At 43.6% G+C, this 20,656-nt stretch overlaps 1 protein-coding gene across 2 annotated transcripts in view; it reads left to right on the forward strand.

The window, feature by feature from the left end:
• The window catches only part of nrxn3b (neurexin 3b), a gene marked incomplete at its 5' end in the record, with an annotated part of 388,331 nt that overhangs the window by 159,088 nt on the left and 208,587 nt on the right, over positions 1-20,656 (forward strand). For both annotated transcript variants that reach the window (XM_080791154.1, XM_080791155.1), the window contains 8 exons: positions 2,917-3,120; positions 5,300-5,326; positions 8,549-8,668; positions 9,260-9,372; positions 10,362-10,630; positions 11,372-11,562; positions 11,916-12,089; positions 18,915-19,034. In XM_080791154.1, the coding sequence (XP_080647280.1) occupies positions 2,917-3,120; positions 5,300-5,326; positions 8,549-8,668; positions 9,260-9,372; positions 10,362-10,630; positions 11,372-11,562; positions 11,916-12,089; positions 18,915-19,034 (1,218 nt within the window). The remainder of the gene's footprint in view (positions 1-2,916; positions 3,121-5,299; positions 5,327-8,548; positions 8,669-9,259; positions 9,373-10,361; positions 10,631-11,371; positions 11,563-11,915; positions 12,090-18,914; positions 19,035-20,656) is intronic.

The following is a 20,656-nucleotide window of genomic DNA, read 5'->3' on the forward strand; positions in this document are numbered from 1 at the left end:
GTGTTAGTTTTCTTGGAGTTTTTACAGGCCACGCAATGTAGACAAGGGTAGAAGCCGGTGACTCCATCCAACCGCCCCGTGTGTTGCTGGGGGGGTATATAGCAGTCTGCTTTCACCATATAGTCTCTGATGCTTTGAGATCTATAATGAGAGAAAAGAGGAGGGTCAGTAAACACTTTAGCACCTTCAGGATCAGCTGACAAAACATGCCAGTGTTTCTCTATGATGCTACGTATATCATTGCTCAAAGGATTATAAGTAGTGATGCAGGCACATGAGTGTTTCTTTTTGGTCTTTGCAACCTGGCTAGGATTATTTAATTTAGTTAAAGCAGAGTCAAGCCATTTTCTGGAGTACCCTCTATCAACAAAGTTTCTGTACATGATGTCTCTCTCTTTTTCAAAATCTGACTGACTGTTACAGATTCGTTTCAGTCTGAGGAATTGAGAATATGGTAAACCTTTCTTCAAAGCAGGGGGATGTGCACTGGTGGCACGTAAAAGACTATTCTTGTCTGTGGGTTTGGTGTACAGAGTGGTGGACAATTTGCCATCCTGAAAAAGTACACGGGTGTCTAGAAATGGAATTTCATGTTTGCTGAATTCCATGTTGAATTTAATGGTAGGTGCCAGATTGTTCAGGTAGGACACAAAGCTATGAAGCTCTTCCTCAGTACCTTGCCAGATAAGGATAATATCATCAATGTATCTCTTAAATAACAACATGTTGTGAACAGATCAACCAGGTGTGTTCGTACAAATACCTAGGAGTAGTAATAGACCATCTGTTGCCATGGAAAGATCAGATTGATTCAGTGTGTGAAAAAACAAAGCAAAGAATCTATACTTCCTTTGCCGTCTAAGATCCTTTGGTGCAGACTGATTCTTCTTTTGTTCTTCACTTCTGTTATTGAGTGTTCTTCAGTACTGTAGTACCACCTGCTATTGATGTTTGTCTGGAGCCCTAAAGTCACAACTCCTGCAACAACTGAACATTTGTTCAAAGATTGTTGGACAACCACTTCAGAAACTTTATACATCGTATGATAACAGCATCCTAAGGTTAGCAAGGAATATCACCTCTAATACTAAGCATGTGTTGTATGGAGAATATAGGTTGCTACCTTCAGGAAGGAGATATGGTGTACCAGCATACACAGACTAAAGAGGTCCTTTTGTTCACCAGTCGACGTTGAGGCTTAATCAGGAGTTGTAGTAGCCATGGGGTAATCTAGGTGGTGGACATTGCTCTTGTCTAAATGTCATTATGTATGTAAAATTGGTTTGTTCTTTGTGCTATGTCAAATGTGTGTATATGTGTTCTGCATACTTGGCTGCTGGGTCGCAAGAAAAATGTCAGTGTGAACTGACAATAAAGTACTATATCATATCATTATATCAAGGCTCATTGTGACGTGCTGTGAGTTTGTAGATCTGCTATAAAAGAAAATAGTGTGTCTGTGGGCTTTATATACTAATATATAAATTAAAAACGGAAAAAATAGCAGATCGACAAGCTCAAAATGAGTCACCGTGTTCCGAGCTTGTGGCTCTGCTACTTTTGATACTTTTGTGTGACGCTGTATAGTACTGTACATGTTCCAGTAATTTAGGAGAAAACACAAAAAGTTAGCATGCGTATCGTTGCTGTCTGGCAGAAACCTCTTCTCTCCATATTCTGTTTGTGTGGTCTAGAGGACTCTAGGACTGGTGGCAGACAGTCTACTGGGAGTCTGCCCATCTGGCTTGCTCGCCAACTATTGAAAATAGCATTGTGTGTTGTTCTATTCTGTAAACGAGACGATCACACATAATAAACGCAAATTAAGCAAGGCAGCCTGTTCCCCCGGAGGCTCACGCTACTGGGAGCAATGAGGCCGTCTGGGGAATATGACCAGAGCTCTGCGTGTGTTTACAGTATGTACAGTACGCAGCTTTACGTGTGTTGTACACGTAAAGCTGTCCAACGAAGTTACGGAACACACACACACACAGCTTAATCTGATTTAAACCACCATCCAAGCCTGAATGAATGACATGTGTACAGTACACACACACAGGGGGGGGGGGGGGGGGGGAGTAGTAGTTTAATTTTCTGGACACTGAGCAGTGTGTACCAGTGCCACAGAGGATCCCCTGTCATCTGACGGATGATCGATACGGGTGAGATTGGGAATGTATGTGTGATTCCCTGGTGACTGAAGCCAGTCACCCTCGACCTTTTGATAGGCATATTTGCATATTTTCAACTGTGTGTGGCTGTGTTTTCACTGATAATGACTCATTTCTCTTAGCTGTTACTCTCTAGAACAAATAAAGCTGGCAAAAACATACAAAGTAAATGAAATATGGTTCATCACTTTGTTATGACGGTATCTCTTTCTCTCACACAAGGAGGCACGCACGCACGCATGAAGTAAAATGGGACCATGTTCAATTTAGAGATATATCACGGGTGATGAATAGCCGTACGCAGTTGTCATTAATCAAGCAAAGCACAAACAAATTTGTCAGAAAGCTGCGATGTGCGATGCAATCAGATCAATTCACAAACGAATTAGATCAATGTTCACAGCAGAAATGGCAAATGAGGCTTTTTGTTCTAAAATGCATTCACTGAAGGAGGTGAGGTATAGCCTATCATTCCATGACTGCTTGTTTATTGGGGTCCCTAGCTTTTTGAAATGCAATCTGTCATTTTAGCGGCTATATAATACATTCAGATATTAATTCATAAATAAAAGATATATCCTTGGATTCCAAAGATTTATGTGATCATAAACCCTCTCTTCTCCTCCTCCTCCACACAGAGGCGTCCGTGCTCTCCTAGTACGGCAGCATGTACATGAAGGTGGTGTTTATGTGATCCTAAACCCTCTCCTCTGTCCCTCTCTTCTTCTCCTCCTCCTCCACACAGAGGCGTCCGTGCTCTCCTACGACGGCAGCATGTACATGAAGGTGGTGCTGCCCAGCATCATGCACACGGAGGCGGAGGACGTGTCGCTACGCTTCATGTCCCAGCGGGCGTTCGGCCTGCTCATGGCCGCCACGTCCCGCGAGTCCGCCGACACGCTGCGCCTGGAGCTGGACAGCGGCAAGGTCAAGCTCACGGTCAACCTAGGTATCGTATAAACCGCCCGCTCGGCTCGGCTGACCTCAACTAAGTTTTGAGGGGGGGAAGGCCTTATAGTTGCTATTTTGTGACTGTGTGTATTATTTATGAGTTTTTTTTGCCATGGGTTCTTCGGGACCTAAATATTAGCTCTAACACGTACAAAAACATGTTTTCTTAACATAGTTTTTCGTTATAGTTGCATGTTGTTGTTTTCTTAGTTGCCTGGAGTGTAACGTTATTTTTGCGATGATGCTTCAGGTGTCTTTGTAGACTTGTGTGTGTGTGTGTGTTTGTATATACTGTACGTACAGTATGCATTCATCAATCTAACACTTAATGATCTCCATGCTTTTGCAGTACATCTTCTGAACAGAATCATAATATCATTGGAGCCATGCTCATGACAACATTCTCTCGTCAGCCATTTAGTAGAAACAGTCGGCAATTCACGTATAGCTATTACTCTAAAGCGATTGTTGTAATTCCTTCGTTTTATTTTTTTACTATATTCAGAATTTACTCACTGGCGCTCTCTAGACTGGATTTATATTTAGGTGCACGGCGATATCAAGCACTAAAAAACACAAGATCTACATCTACAAGCTCACAACATGTTGCACTGCAGTATGTTGTGAGCTTGCATATTGGCTATTTACGGCGCGTGAGTCGTGCAAGTAAGTATGAATCAGCCACTAGACATCAGATAGACTTTATATTGTGTGTTTTCTTTTGCCATCTATTCAACAGTGCTACACACACTGTACATTCAGTGCTATAGCTACAGTACACTCTACATTCAGCCAACATTCTTATCGTGTTCCTGTGGGTGGTTTTCTGTGTGCTTCATCCTTTTTTGGTTGGTCCATTATATACAGCAGGTCCATGATCCTCTCTGTCCATTTAGCACCCCCCTTTTGGTCCTCCGGGGCATCTCTCATGCCCTGTTCAAAAGATGGCACTCACCCCTTCAAAGGCCCAGAGCCTGCGGCCCGCCTGGCAAACAGCCCGAGGCCACGGCACCCAGCGCGCCTAGGGAGACGTTAAGGACAGCACAGTCCTTTATGCAAATTACCCCATATTAGATCCACTTACACTGCTTGTATAAGCAAACTATACCTGGACCACAGAAACATATTCAAATATATACACGCTGCCGAACAATACAGTAAAGTCACATATACGACACTAAACTAGATTACACTCTTATCTCACATTTCTTGCCATTTATAATGAAATTTGATCATTCTTCAAGCGCACATGATAGAGTAGTTTATATACTGGTAAATTATTGCTCAATGTAAAATATTCATGCATTGCAAAGCAGTCTCCTCCTTCCTTTTGTAGAAAGAGTAGCCGTAGCACATTAGATATTCTAGATAGATAACAGTATACGGGCCATAGGGGTCCTGGGGCCACTGTGTGGCGCTGGTGCTAGCTGGATCGAGGCTGTTTGCTTCCACTTTTCTGTCGCGGTTGACGGCACATGACGAGCCCGGGCACATGGATCCCAACCCCACACAGCCAGAACACCTGCCCGGTGGGCAGGTCCACACACAGCATCCCTCTGTTGTATAGGCGGAGGTTTCTGTAGCAATCTGAAGCCTGAAATCTGATCTCCTACACTCCTAATAATGTAATTTGATACTAGTAATGCCATGAGCTTACTGTGCTAGTAAGACATTCTGGCTCCAACTGTTGGGGTTGGGAAAATCGATGTGGCCATTGAATTTGCGAGTGACCATTTTGAAATTGATACAATAGCAGTAAATTAATATTTCAGAAAAAGTTTAATATCTTAATGCATTTTTTGCGGGGGGGAAACTATAAACTGTATAACTGTTTTATCTCTGCAATAGAGACTTAGAGTCTGATATTTAACTTGATTAAACAGGCCCGCTGTTGAATAATAAATAATAATGAATACTTTTCATTATAATGTAATTAGTAGTACCAATATTCATCCAAGGGGGAGTTGGACAGCCGCCATATTGGCACCTTATAACAGCCGCCATATTGGCTCCTTATAATACGACAGTCGCTCCCAAACCCTAGTTAGAAATGGTCGACCGCCGTCATGTGACCGTCCCCGGAAGGTGGCTTTTCTTGTTCTTGGATGTCTGCAGCTGTAACCTTGAAGGATGCGATTTCATCTGTCACTTATTCTCCCCCCCCTCCCCCATTCTAGACTGTGTCAGGATAAACTGTAACGCCAGTAAGTTCTGGAGTCTTATATCTTCCTATATTCAATCAATGTTTTTTTTATTACTATTACATTGTGTGATGATGTAATTGTTTTTTGGTGCCTCGCGGTGCGGCCGTGTCGCGCACCGGGAAATATCCGATCTGCAAGCCAACTTGTGGATCGGACATTATACCGGAACGCGACACCGCCGCACGGCGAAGTATAAATCCAGGGATGTATACGTTATCACATGACCTTTGACGACCCCGATGACGTATTTTCAACCGATTCATTTTTAACTGAAAGAACGACTGCATCAGTTGAAAATAAGCCATTTCTTCAACATGCTTTTGTCACTTGTCGAAAAGGGTCGTGTGGTGAAGTATAATAAATGTCCCTTCGATGTGCGAATGCAGGTGACTTATAAGAGGATTACAAAGATAAGAGGGGTTGTGGTGGGGCGCGTATTAGCCAAGAGATCAAAGTTATATAAATCTAATGTAACTTTATATTCTATGCATTTTAAATGCTCTTCTTTTTATTATTTTTTTAACATTTTATTCAGCCAACTGGTCCTTAATCCAGTCCCTCGGCCCTCTGAACATTGTGGTATATTTGCTTACCCAAGAGTAGCATGTTACGTATCTTTTGACAATGCTGTGAATTACTGTATGACTCACTTGCAGTCAGTATTGCAGAAATTCTCTCATTGTACATTTAAGTTTTGCAAAATGTAGGCTATATGTGTTACAATTCACTCTACTGTATGTGTGGGGTGATATGGCTATATAATGTGAAATACCTGCTCTTATTCATACGGTGGACTCATTCTTTTTTCACCATTTTATACTGTCTCCTAACTAAGGCCCAGCATTGTGTGTGTGTGTGTGTGTGTGTGTGTGTGTGTGTGTGTGTGTGTGTGTGTGTGTGTGTGTGTGTGTGTGTGTGCGCGCACGCACATGCGCACATCTATGACACGAGTTGAGTGACGAATGCAACACACCTGTTCACCGCAATTAGGCTGATTACCGTGACTAATTCATTATCCTAAAAGGCTGTGAAACACATGCACATGCACAAATCACTGTCATTATGCAGTTCCATGTGATTGACGTCAGTCACCTTTTCAATCTGTTCAGTGGCGTGCACAGACATTTAGAGGGGCAGGTGCTCAAGTGAAAAAAGAGCACCTTGTGCAGCGCATTTTGGGGCGGGAACCCATTTTGGTGCTTCAGCTATTGAAAAATAGCAGATCTACAAGCTCATAGCGTGCCACCGAGTGGCTAGGTCTGCTATTTTTTTCTTTTTTTCAAAGAACCACTGACATAGACACATAGCTTTAGATTGTGGGGGCCTAAATAATATAGTAGAAGCGTTTTTTATCAAGATTTGATCAATGTCACCATGGTCCACACACTACAAATTAAGAAAAAAAAGAAAACTTTTTATTTATATATATATATTTTTTTAGCACATTGCCAAAAGGGCAGGGGGTGCTCTAGCACCCCCTAGTGTCAATCTGTGCACACCACTGAATCTGTTTGGTTTATCTTGTCTTGAATATTTATCCCGATATATTTACCCTTACGTTGTGTGACTACGGACGGTACATCAGATTCTAGAGTAGCGGTAATCGGAGAAGCACAGACAGGATAAACAAGTGTTCATTCTGATTACCCTTCAAGTGATACTTCTCTGTTCATCTAATCTATTTAATCTATTCAGTATTAACCAGTTAATCAGGAAATGCCTCCATCCATTAATCAATTGGACAAGGCCAAAACACTCATTGCTCAGCGATCCCAACACCTTGGCACTTTTGTAAGCAATGCATCTGTTATCTGTCTCTAAGAGCAGCTTAAAGCCTCACTATGTAACTTTTTGTGAATACATTTACATTTTGTCCAATCAATTTAACTTGGTGGTGGTTGTATATTGTCTACCCACTCTTCTATTGAGACAAGATTGTGTCAAAGGCCATATGTTTCACAGGAAGATTTTTTACCTGATGGTCAAGATTCGATTTATTCGATTTAAGTCACATAGTGCTGCTTTATAAGCCACCTTATAGGTTCAATATGCCTTCACTACTCAATTGTGAAAAAAATATATTTTTAAACCTAAAACCAAAATGGACTGGGCGGTCTCTGTACCTTTCCTCTGTCTGCTCTGTGTCACTGGACAGCCCTTTCTGTGACTTTCCCTGCTAAAAGAAAACCTAGCTATTTAATCATAGCTAATGAACAAATAATCTGAAAGCCAGGTAAACGTTGAAAATGTACTTGCAGATGTGTTTATGCAATGTTTCTATCGCACAAACACATCTGTGTTTTTAGTTGGAACTGTCGTGTCCTCAAATTTAAATAGCTTCTGTGGATGTAAAACCTTTGCCTGAGCTGCAAATCACCTCAGACACGCGTGGGACTCCCAGCCTGTGGTCAATGTGATCTAAATGAGCTCTAAATGAGCTCCATTCCTTCCTGCATGGCACTCAGAGTAGGACTAGAGCTGTAGGGTAGAGTGTACCTGCTGCTCACTGCAGCTGTCTATAATGAGTAACCCATTTAGACCTGGCTGGAACACCAGCAGAATGCTGTTATGTTAACTGCTTGGTTGAAGTGATAACTATACAGTAGCAGGAGTGTGGGCTGCCAACACCGGAACTGAATCAGAGTGCTTGGTGACATAATCTGGTCTTTTAGAACAGTGGGGCAAGCATGCCCCCTTCTGGTAGCCTGAGGGAAAGAAAACAACATTCTGAATTTATGTTGTCAAATGTCTGTCTCTCTCTCTCTCTCTCTCTCTCTCTCTCTCTCTCTCTCTCTCACACACACTCAGATATGATTCTGAGACCCAGTATGAGTAAGAGCAAATATTTTTCATCCCTAATGTTGCGCAGTTGTCGGTTATGATTTGTTGTCTGTTTCTGTTTTCTCTGTGGTTAAATCCAAACCAGATCTTTGTCTTCAGAATTACAGTGACATACAGCGTGTACTGTATGTCCTCACATGATAAAACCTGACTTTATTGTTCAAAACAAAATGTAATGCATTCATTTGCAGAACATTTACGGTTCTGCCTGACATCGATATATAACATAATGTATATTGTACACGCTGCAGATCAAAGTCTCTCCATGACAAACCAACGTGGTATCGTAGCTCAGCTGTATTTCACTGACGGTGTGAAAACAAAGATTTGGTTTTGTGTGGTGTTTCCCTCGTCCCTTGACTAACGAACCCTCCTCTTCAGGCAAGGGCCCTGAGGTTCTTTATGCCGGACAAAAGCTCAACGACAATGAGTGGCACTCTGTGCGAGTGGTCCGGCGCGGTAAAAACTTCAAGCTGACGGTGGACGAGGACATGGCCGAAGGTATTTCTTGCGCCGCTCCGATCATCTTCTGCTCGTTACCGTCATAGCATGCTACACGATATGCACGTTGGCATTTCATGTTTGGACGATCCCATTGATCATTTTGAGTAATTGGTTTAACAGGTTGTTGTTGCGTAAAAATCAGTCTTTGGCTTTATTTGTAGATTGTTGTAGTCGGGCTGAAACCTGCCGGTTATCTCCATAGTTTTTTTTTTCATTTATTTTCATAAATTAACCACCTACTTTATCAGCACACAAATGTGGCAAATCTGGAAATGCGGTGTGAATTGACACATCTTGAGCTTGTCCATACAGTATGCCACTTTTGCTGTATCAGTTTTGGACATATACACACAGGCAATAGACTGTAGTTCCAACATGTAGTTCCATTTTACAGAAGGTGGGCAACGGGCATAGACATTTCCCTGTTCTGGGTCAGTGAAAACTTTGGAAAATACAGGGCTTAAGAAATGTTTCATACCTAAATCCACTGGAATCCCAGTATCTCCCCTCCCTTTTATCTTTACCCTTTCACCCTGCCGGCCCTACCCATCCTCTTCCTCTCCTTTTGTCTTCCTGCTCCGGCACCAGGTCAGATGGCGGGCGACCACACCCGTCTGGAGTTCCACAACGTGGAGACGGGCATCCTGACGGAACGGCGCTTCGTCTCCTCGGCACCCTCCTCCTTCATAGGCCATCTGCAGGTACAGTGAAGCACCCTCCTCCTTCATAGGCCGCATCTGCAGGTACGGTGAAGCACCCTCCTCCTTCATAGGCCATCTGCAGGTAACGTCTTCGGGGCTTGCCTTGGCAGGTAAAGGCCCCTGAGACAAGGTGTTTGGTAAGCAAGGTGTGCATTTGTGTTCGACGGCACAAATTAAATGTATTGTTTAAAAAGGAATACTGTACAGGCAGCTCGTCCAGTGGTTCTCAACCTGTTGGTCAGAACCCCCAGGGGGGTCCCCACTCCCCACATGGTTTTGGGGGCACCCCAGATGACAGTAAAGTGACAATTTAAATTGTTAACACCTAAAAGAAAAGAGAAAATAAAATAAATGCAATTCAATGCAAGAAGATATTACTGCATCAAAAGTAATCAACAAACTTTACTATAAAACTGGAAGAACATTTATCTATCTATCTTGTATCTATAAATGCGCTGTACTGTATGTCCTGTATGTCTGTAATCCACGTAACTTGAGAATTCAAATTTGACACAAGCGTTCCACACCACCACAGAGAGTGCATTATCATTATCAAGAAATTACAGACCACTGAATTCAGCGATTGGCCAATCAGAATCAAGCATTCAACCAAGCCATGTAATAATATGTTATAATGTTCAGTAAAATGAAGTGTGTAACTCTGATGTGTGTGCAGCTATGGGTTTTTGCTGACACAATTGAGTGTTTTTTAAATGAAGCTTCTGCGCTTGGTTGACCACACACCAATTATTGTTCACCAAGTATATTTAGGTCAAGTAACGTTGGCTACCTACAGTAACTGACCTTAACCAGTTGGAGCAGACTTTGTGGGATAAAAAATATATTAGAAAAAAAAAAGTATCATGGGTATATATGCAAATCAGTTATTCAAAGAGAAAATATATATAACACACTGACAGGCATGCCCCACACTTGCGTTCCAGTTCCATAACGTGACCCTATACCTCCCCCTGTTCATTCTTCTACAGGGCCTGAAGTTCAACGGTATGCTGTACATTGACATGTGCAAGAATGGCGACATAGACTTCTGCGAGCTCAACGCCCGCTTCGGCATGCGCTCCATCATCGCCGACCCCGTGACCTTCAAGACCAAGGGCAGCTACCTGGGATTGGCCACCTTGCAGGCCTACACCACCATGCACCTCTTCTTTCAGTTCAAAACCACCTCCTCCGACGGCTTCATCCTCTTCAACAGTGGCGACGGAAATGACTTCATTGCCGTGGAGCTGGTCAAAGGGTGAGTGAGTGGATTTGGCATGGATTGTAGTCAGTGTAGTCCACAGCGAGAGTAAATGTAGTCCAGTGCATTTATTTTTACGCATGCATGCACGCACGCACATAACTACACACACACACACACACACACACACACACACACACACACACACACACACACACACACACACACACACACACACACACACATGAGTACCCTCTTTTACAAATATGGCTGCAGTAATGGCTGATTTTACACATGGTTGCATGCTGAAACTAGCAGATCTACAAGCTCACAACGTGTCGCGCTGTGACATGTTGTGAGCTTGTAGATCACATTTTCAGCACAGATTTCAGCATGCAACCAAGTGTAGAATCAGCCATTACGACGCCATCATGGCCTGCAAAAAAATGCATTTCTGTCGACAAATCCCAACCATAGATTTAGTCGACTAAAATCATATGATATTTAGTTGACTAAAACTACTAGACTAACACTAAAACATTCCAGGTGTCTAAAATATGACTAAAACTAAATGAAGTTTTCATTCCAAAGACTAAATGACCAAAATCCTCCCTGTGTCCTGCCTTAGGTTCATCCACTATGTGTTCGACCAGGGCAACGGGCCCAGTCTGTTGAAGGGGAACAGTGTCTAATCTAAATGTGTCCTGCCTTAGGTTCATCCACTATGTGTTCGACCTGGGGAACGGGCCCAGTCTGCTGAAGGGGAACAGTGTCTAATCTAAATGTGTCCTGCCTTAGGTTCATCCACTATGTGTTTGACCTGGGGAACGGGCCCAGTCTGCTGAAGGGGAACAGTGAGAACCCGCTGAACGACAACCAGTGGCACAACGTGGTCATCACGCGGGACTCCACCAACACACACACCCTCAAGGTGGACTCCAAGTCCGTCACCCAGAACGTCAACGGAGCAAAGAACCTGGACCTCAAAGGTACCGTTCATTCAACTTAACATTTACAAGTACTGTACTTTGAAGTACTTTTACTTTACCATAGAATTTGAAAATGTATACTACTACTACTACTACTCTACTACACCTGAGATGCAAACATTGTACCTTTTACAGCTGTAGTTGTGAGTTTGTGACTAGTTAAAGGTTAAAGCCCTTTTTTTCCACATATACATTGCTGTATGTGAGATTAGTTCTCAGCATTCGACCCATCTCTTGGAGCGGTGTGCACATTCATTCACCAAGCATTCTACTCTAACCTTCCAAATAAAATCATCCAATTCCCTCTCTGTCTCTCCAACTCTCTCTGCCTGTCTGTCTCTCTGTCTAACTAGGTGACCTCTTCGTCGGGGGCCTTGGCCCCAACATGTACCAGAACCTCCCGAAGCTGGTGGTGTCTCGAGAGGGCTTCCAGGGTTGCTTGGCCTCCGTCGACCTCAACGGCCGCCTGCCCGACCTCATCAACGACGCTCTGTTCCGCAGCGGTCAGATTGAGCGCGGATGCGAAGGTATACAGCCGACCTTTAACCCATTTTGACCTGAGATCGGATTCTAAAAATGTCTTCTACGTCCTGACAGTTTTCTGAAAAAGCAGTTTCTATGTCAGTCGTTCTTCGATTTTTCAAAAATAGCAGACCTACAAGCTCGAGTGGCGCGCTATGAGCTTGTAGATCTGCTATTTTTCAATAGCTAAAGCATACCATAATGCTAACGCCAAAAGGGGTTCCCGCCCAAAATGGATTAAGCTCTGAAAGCCAAGACCACGGTGTGCCACTGTGCCAATGAGAGGTGCACCTCGCTAGTCTTTAACTCGTGAACACCTTGACATTTGAAAGGACATCATGTTCCGGTCTGTTACAATAATGTTATTTTTCTACCCCGGGCATTTATCATGTCAAGGGAACAGGGAAGAATCCCTTTTTCTAAATCCGTCCTTCACTTTCCGTGCAGAAGGGACCTGTTAGCCTTGCTCGTACGACTAGCAATTTGGCAGTAGCTGCAAGCTACGTGGACGGATTTTAAATTAAGGTCAAATCTAGTGTGGTGAAGAGAAGTGACAGCAATTCAATATGAAAACTAATTTCCTTTAAATGATGGGTAGTTTTAAAAGTGGGCCATTGATTTGGCCTCCACTGGTGGCCGAGTTCACTTGACTATTGAGCTGCAGCCACTTGCTAGGAGGTGTTTTGATCCGTCACAGTGGCACACATGCCTTCAGCCACCTGCCGTCAACGCTTTTCATGTCCTGTTCAGCTCTCAGATCTCCCACGTTAGCAGGCCAGCCGCCAGACACACGATGCGAGTAACACATTGTCTCTCGCAGTGAAGTTATCATTATATCAAAACTGTTTCACTGTGGTCCTGCTGCCTGTGTACTGTACCTGGAGGCCTTGTTGGCAGACTCTGCTGCAGTATCTCCGAAGGCATTATATTAATGCTGTACTGCCCCCCAGTGGAGTGCCAAGGATTGCACCATTCACACAACCACAGTGCGTCCATGTCTATTACTGGACGCTATACAGCAAATAAATGCTGCTGCTCCATCTTTCTTCTTCTTTACACACCCTCATTGTGTTCTGGATGCTTCTTCAAATCCAGAGTGACAGAACTATGAACAATGCCTTGGATAATTAATGCTATAGTCCAGTATACAGGTACATAATATGGACATCATTGCATGAGTTGTGTGAATGGTGCAGTCCTTGGCACACCACCAGATGGCAGTACAGCATTAATATCCTGTGGTTGTTGTATGTATACCCTCAGGTATACTGCACTGCAGGCTTTGCCTCTGGCGTCTTCCATTTAGACTTAGACAGCGAGGAGCACACAGCCGGTATACTAGAGATCCACTGTACGATATAGATAACACACAGGGCGTCATAACTGTACCATTAAGCCAAGTGAGAGATACAGTATGTGGCTGCTCAGCCATGATTTATTTTCACGGCTTGATTTATTGATTAACAGATTAACATAATGACCCCCCCTGACACTGTAACACTGTACAGATGAACATAACACTAACTCTGTACAGATTAACCCATTCTGACCTGAGATCAGATTTTAAAAATTGCTTCTACATCCTGACAGTTTTCTGAAAAAGCTATGTTTTTATGTTTTTCGAAAATAGCTAAAGCATAACATAATGCACCAAAAGGGGTTCCCGCCCAAAATGGGTTTTAACATAACACTGTAATACTGTACAGATTAACATAACACTGTAACACTGTACAGCAGTGGTTCCCAAACTTTTCAGGTCGAGACCCAAAAGAGAGATATCTAGACGTTTGCCGTGGACCCAAACTATAGTGAAGATAGCAGATCTACAAGATCTGTAGGTCGGCTATTTTCACTACTTTCACTACTTTAATGTTTTTAATTCATGAGAATGTTATAATATTAAATATATTTATAATTAAAAACATTCAAATCTGTCCGCGACCCACAAACGGGTCCCGACCCAGTGTTTGTGAACCAGTGCTGTACAGTACTAGATCTATAAAAAGCTCTTAACACAGATGAACCCTGACTAACCTATACTCTTTGTTTTCCGCTCTGTTTGTTTGTTTGTTTGTTTGTTTTCTTTCTGCGCTAACATAGTTGGTTTCACCAAAGCCGACCTGCAAGGTAGAGGGTTCAACGCCCGCCTCTCTGAGGCCCATACCGGCCTGAAAGACTGCTGTGTCTGTGCAATGCATTATGGGTGTCACCATGGCAACACTGTCCCCTAAAATGATGCGGGAGTGCAAGTGCTCTCTGAGGACGGAGATAGAGAGAGTAGTTGAATCTTTTATATATATATAAATGCAAGTGCTCCCTGAGAGAGGGAGAGATCAAGTGCCATTTTGAATAGAGAGATTGTGTGTGTGTGTGTGTGTGTGTGTGTGTGTGTGTGTGTTTGTGACGTGAGATATTTAGAGAGAGAGAGAGACAGACAGATCATTTGTAATGTAAGAAAGAAACCAGCTGGTATTTCAAATAGAGAGAGATTAGTTAGAGATATATACGGTATATATAACAAGCAATTGTCAATTCAGAGAGAGACAACATCAGTTGGCATTTCAAATAGAGAGAGCGGCATCTATCTATCTATCTATCTATACAGAGAGAAAGAGAGAGAGCAGAAAAAAAGTTAGACGAATGCAAACTTAAATACAATTTTTACAAAAAGTTAAGTAAATGTGCACGCCAGCAAGACAGAGCAGGGTCTAAAGAAGGACCTTCCATGAATCAGTATGGGACGGAAGGAGTATTGAGGCTATAGAATCCATAGAGCTGGATTTTACCATGAATCCCCATGTTGGTGAGCTGCAGTGTCTGCAGTGTCTGCAGGGTGCTGTAAATCTGTGGTTGGCGCGTTGACTCGCTGCCTGCGGGCCTGGATCAGTGGCCCCACATTCCTCCTTATAGCCGATCTATACTAGGCTCACATGCAGCGCGTGGCTGCGCTGTGCGCACACCGCAGCACAGCTATAAAACACTGATCCATAACTCTCACACGGCTGTGCGCGCCATGCATATAGTTCATTCACACTGTCAAACTGTACAGGCTCACAGGGTGAGAAATATAGTGAGGACAATTACTCAGATGTTTTAGTTAAATGCCATTCTTTTTATAATGATTTGACATGACCTAACCTAATATAAAGTAGTATAGGCTACTGCTAAGGTTAGCTTGATTGCTTGAATACTTCATTAACAGGATTAGTCACGGTACAGCTAGCACAGTCAGGCATTTCTTTCCACTGTAGTCCATTGTACCCTATTCAATTAATCAGTAATACATACAACCAATACAAAGCAATACAATTTGCCATACAATGCATACATACTAGAATTATTTTAGGTTAGTCTTGAGTTTGTGTCCTGAGTTGAGAACCTTTATGTCTTTTGGTAAAGCTACAGTAACTGGTACAACAAACGCAATATCCTCATTCTTCTGATCTTCTCATAGCTTATAGTAGTAATAGTCTATAATAGTAGTCTGATTAGGTTGTATTGAGAGGTCTGTAGGAGTTGTTCCGTTTCTCACCAACCACTGCCTTTACCCCAAAACTTCCGCTTGGTTAATGGCTGGATTTGACATTGTTTAGGATTACATTTGGAACACCCACCATGCTGATGGCAAACAATTCCAGTTAATCCCACTTGCCAGAAAACAACATTATTTGACATATTTTGAGGTTTTTAATAGAGTGCTTCAGATTATGTATTTAATGCAAGACCCGTCTACAGGGGCCATGCCTCTCATATTAAACCATGCTAGAAACGCCCTTGGTTCCTTAACAGTGTTTGCCTGCCTGCATAGCTGTACAGCCCATTACCGTTTCAGCAAAATTAGGATCCCTTGAGGGGTGAGCGGGGCAGGGGGGGGGAGGGGAGAGAGAGAGAGAGAGAGAGATGGATAGGGGCCATTACATTATAGCTTATTTGGAATGAACTGCGAGATTCGCAGTTTTCATATTTTGATAGCACTTCACATAACGACACATATTATTCCAGGGTAATAATGAAGCAATTACATCCTCATTTTAGAGAGAGCATGCACTTTGTAATCGCAAGTAACACCTGGGATTATTATTTATTATACGGTGTATATAGGCTATATTTCTCCCCCCACACACACACACACACACACACACATATGTTATCTTTTACTTTTTTTTTTTTTTTTTACCCATGCAGAATTTCTTGGGTGAACAACATTACAACATAATAAAAGTTTAATCACATTCACATTACTGTGCCCTATAGTACAATTACACAGTTATTATTTGCAAGAATTCCTTACCTACATTGCGTTTCAGGTTATGGTGTGTCCTTAGAAAACACCAAAACAAAATCACTGGCAATGTCGTCCTCCTGAAGTGTGTTGCTTTGCCACACTTTGCCAATGAACACAATAGATAATATTTGAGGGGATCAGTGGTTAATCCTACAGTATGACTGTTCTGGCTTCATTAAAGCCTTAAGCCTCTCTCTGTTGTTCAGTTCATCTCCAGCAGGCAGGTGAAAGAGTAAACAATCTGTTCAGGTCTGTTCAAACGATCATGCAGACTTGCAGACAGACTAGGGAGTCGGAAAAACCGATTGTACAAGCATCGACAGACACCGCGTGGGAGTAATGGATTCAGGTGCGAGACAACAGACAACCGCAGGGCGTTGTGATGTTATACAGTAGTTGGTTGGAACAGAGCAGAGAATGAGGCTGTCATTGTGCATCTCTAAACACTGACAAGTTAGTGCGGATATATCTACAGTACCCCCCCCTCTCTCTCTCCCTGATTCTCTCTCTCTCTCTCTGTGTCACCTGGCTTCCTTTCAAAGCCTGTCATGCTAGCTACTTCAGGGAGATGAGAAAGTGTTATTTCAGAGAGCGACTTGTCTCCCGCTGAAACACTCCAAAACGCACCCAAACACATTGCCTGCACACACAGACGAATGCACGCTGCCTTATGCGCACACGTCCGCATGCGTAAGTTCATGATGCACGTGCTGTTGCACACGGAAGCACACACACACACAGTCACACACACACAAACACACACACACGCACATGCACTACACTACAGTTTATTCCATCCGATGCGTGTTGTTAAAGTTCATGTTGCACGTGCTGCTGATACATACCAGCTTTTGCACAAACACACACACACACACACACACACACACACACACACACTGCAGATGCGACACTCTGGGGAATGCAGGGCTGACTGCCATCATTTTGCATTACACAGTGAACGCACTTTCAGCCGGCGATGTTGCTCTGTTTTCAAATTCAAATGTCTTCTCTTCACATCGTCTCATACAAGACATTTGCTCTTAAAGACTGTTTTCTTTTGTCGTTTTATATATTCTCTGTATACTGTATGGTTATCTGTAAGGTTTTTCAAGGGGGTGTTTTCTCCACTGGGAGATTTGTGTCTTTATATATATGTCATTCACTCGTCCAATCTGCATTCCCTCTCCGTATTCAAACGTTTGTGAAGCTATGTGTGGCGCAGGAGAAAGGCACACATCCCGTTTTGACTTTGAATACCCCCCCCGTCTCCACTCCCTCACCCGCTGGAGTGCATACCCACGGCTATGCACTCTCGTCGTCCTGGAGTGCCGTTATCTTCACTTCTCTTTTATTTTCACGTCTCTTTTCAGGAATTCTGGATGTTTTGTGTGTGGCTGTGAAGAGTGTTGCTCTTAAAGCAAGAGAGAGAGAGAAAAAAATTATGAGAGACATTTTTCTGTTACATTCTTTTCATACAGTAGATGCCGTCGGTTGTGAAAAGATGTAATTTTGTGTACTTCATTTCATTCAGTCTCGTCGTGCCTGTTCACGGAGGGAATGCAGCGTTTTTACTGTTATGCTTCACTGGAACGGAACGTTTCAGAGCGCCACCTGTTGGAATGATACAATGTGCATGGCTCCTCGGCACCATCCACGTGTCAAAAGAAGGACATGACAAAGTGACCACAGTGTCGCCACGGGACAAGCCCCCTCCCCTCCCCCCCACCCCACAAAGTTAGCCACAGTGCAACATACTGTACACACGATGTAAATGTAGAACATGGATGCTGAAAGCACACAATGGTGTTTTCACACTCACTAAGCCGGAACATCGTTGCCTGGCTCATTCAAAAGGGCTTGGGGCGTCCCGTGGTGCTGCTGTCCACTCCTCGTTCCTTCTCCTATAGGCACACATATATATATATGCATAATCCTGGTTTATACTTCACAGTATGACCGCGAAGTAGTAAATGAGGTTATAGTGTGCACCTGTGTTTCTGGTGTGCATTTGTTCTGCATGTTAAAGCTCAGTATAGTCCTATTGTTGGTTAACGTGTTTCCTTTGCTATCTCTCTCTGTCTGTCTGTCTATCTTTCTGTCTGTCTGTCTATCTTTCTGTCTGTCTGTCCGTTTGTCTGTCTGTTGGTCCGTCTGTTGCTCTCTTTCCTTCCTCTCTCCCTCTCTGTTTCCCTCTACTTTTCTTTTAACGCACTTGCTTGTTCTTGCTCGCTCCTTCCTTTCCTCTTGTCTCCTGCGTCGATCTCTTATCTTCCCTGCTTTCCTCTCTTTTGCTTCTCTCAATCTCTCTGTCTCTCGTGTCACTGCCTCTTTTCTCACAACTCCATCACTGTCACTGCTGTCCTCTTCTCCATCTCCGTCCGTCTGCTGTCTCTCTTCCTACGTCTCCACTGTCTTTCTCACTTTCTGTCCCTCTGCCTCTGTCTTTCTCTCTCACTCTCACTCGGTCTCTGTCTCTGCATGTCTCTCACTCTCTGTCTCTCTGTCTCTCTCTCTCTGTCTCTCTCTGTCTCTCTGCCAACACCAGGTCCCAGCACCACGTGTCAGGAGGACTCTTGTGCCAACATGGGCGTGTGCATCCAGCAGTGGGAGAACTTCACCTGTGACTGCACCATGACGTCATACACGGGAACCCAGTGCAACGACCGTGAGTACCACTCCCTTTAAATGTCGCGTGTGTGTTCATACATGCACGCGTTGGTCCACGTGCACGCCGTGCACAGACACCACGCTAAGTCCACGCGTGGCCCGCCGGGTTGTGCCCGTGGACGTGTGAAGTCTGTATGGGAGGAGGCGCCACTGAGCCGACTGTGCTTAGTGGCAACGAGTGGCGTTGTGATCTTTAGACGAGGCTTTTGGAGACCTTGGTGGCGGGTCGGAGGTTAAGGGTGTCGTTCTTTTGTTGCTGCCGATTGTCGCTTGACGTCCCCCAGCCTGGGGGGCTTTGAACCAAGACACTGTGACTGACGGCGTGTGGAATATCCACTCCTGCCTCAATCGACTTTTCATAAACGCCCTTCAAAGAGCCGTCTCAGTGTGTTCCTCTCAGGATGTGGCAGGCTGTGTGCCGCACGCTCTTGCGTGCGTGTGTGTGTGTGTGTCAGTCAGTGCATGTGTCCTATCGCTGTGATGAGTGTGCCATGTGTGCATGCATGCAGCGATCTCTTATTCCCATGACGACAGGGGTCTTCCCTTCAGTAATCATGGCTAGTGGGCTTCCATTTAACGGTTAATAGCGGGGCACGGAGCTGTTGCGTTTGGGCTAATGAGGTGACGGCGAGGAGGCGCTCGGGGAGAGTCGCTATCTCCGCTGGTCGATTCTCCCACGGCTGCAGCGGCTTGATGTGGAATTGTTTGCGCGGCGGCGAAAATAGCCCGTTGACAAGCTCACGATGCGTTGCCGCTGCCACACGCTGTGAGCTTGTAGATCGGCTGCTTTTGCCTCTGCCACACAATTGCATATATGAATGAATGAATGACATTTTTTTTTTCGTGTCATGCCACTTTGGCCCATCCCATATGGGATTATATGACACATTTCACAGAATACACCGAATACAACTGACACTTCCTGTTCATACATATTTGTAAATTAATCGAACAAACAAACAAAACAAAGAAAATAAAATAAAACGAAAACAATCATAACAAGGCCATTTTACATGTAAATAGCCCTCCTCCTCATTGACCAGGCCTCTCAAGAAATGAGGCAAATGAAAAAGTGTACTTTTGAAACAGGCGCTTCAGTCTCTCGAAGTCCTCCAACCATACAAATTCATGGTTTGGGTCTATCTTATTAAAAAGTCTCTCCCTAATGGAGTTGTAGAATGGACAGTAAAAAACAAAATGCATTTCATTTTCGATTTGCTTTAGATCACACAGACTACATAGTCTATCCTCCTCCACCGTGCCTACATATCTACCTGTCTCAATATGCAGACCAAGTATGCCAGCTCTAATTTGGGCACACAAGGATCGTTTTTTCTTTGACATATTATACTGTACATAGTTTTCTGTCTCGTAGACCTGTTTTATCTCACAGTATGTGCGGAGCTTTGGTTTACACCATATATCCAGCGCCCATCTATCCTTTACACCCTGAAAAATAATTGATCGTATTACTTTAACCTCTACTTGTTGTTTACTATAATAGTGGTCCTCATAACCAGCTCTCATAAGAATATCGTACATGTCCGTAGCCCATACGCCCCTGATCGAAGTATCCCACACAAGAATCTTTCTTACAATTCTGTCAGAGTTCAACCCCAG

This window comes from Protomyctophum bolini, assembly GCF_963924005.1.
Source record: "Protomyctophum bolini genome assembly, chromosome: 19".
Taxonomy (NCBI): domain Eukaryota; kingdom Metazoa; phylum Chordata; class Actinopteri; order Myctophiformes; family Myctophidae; genus Protomyctophum; species Protomyctophum bolini.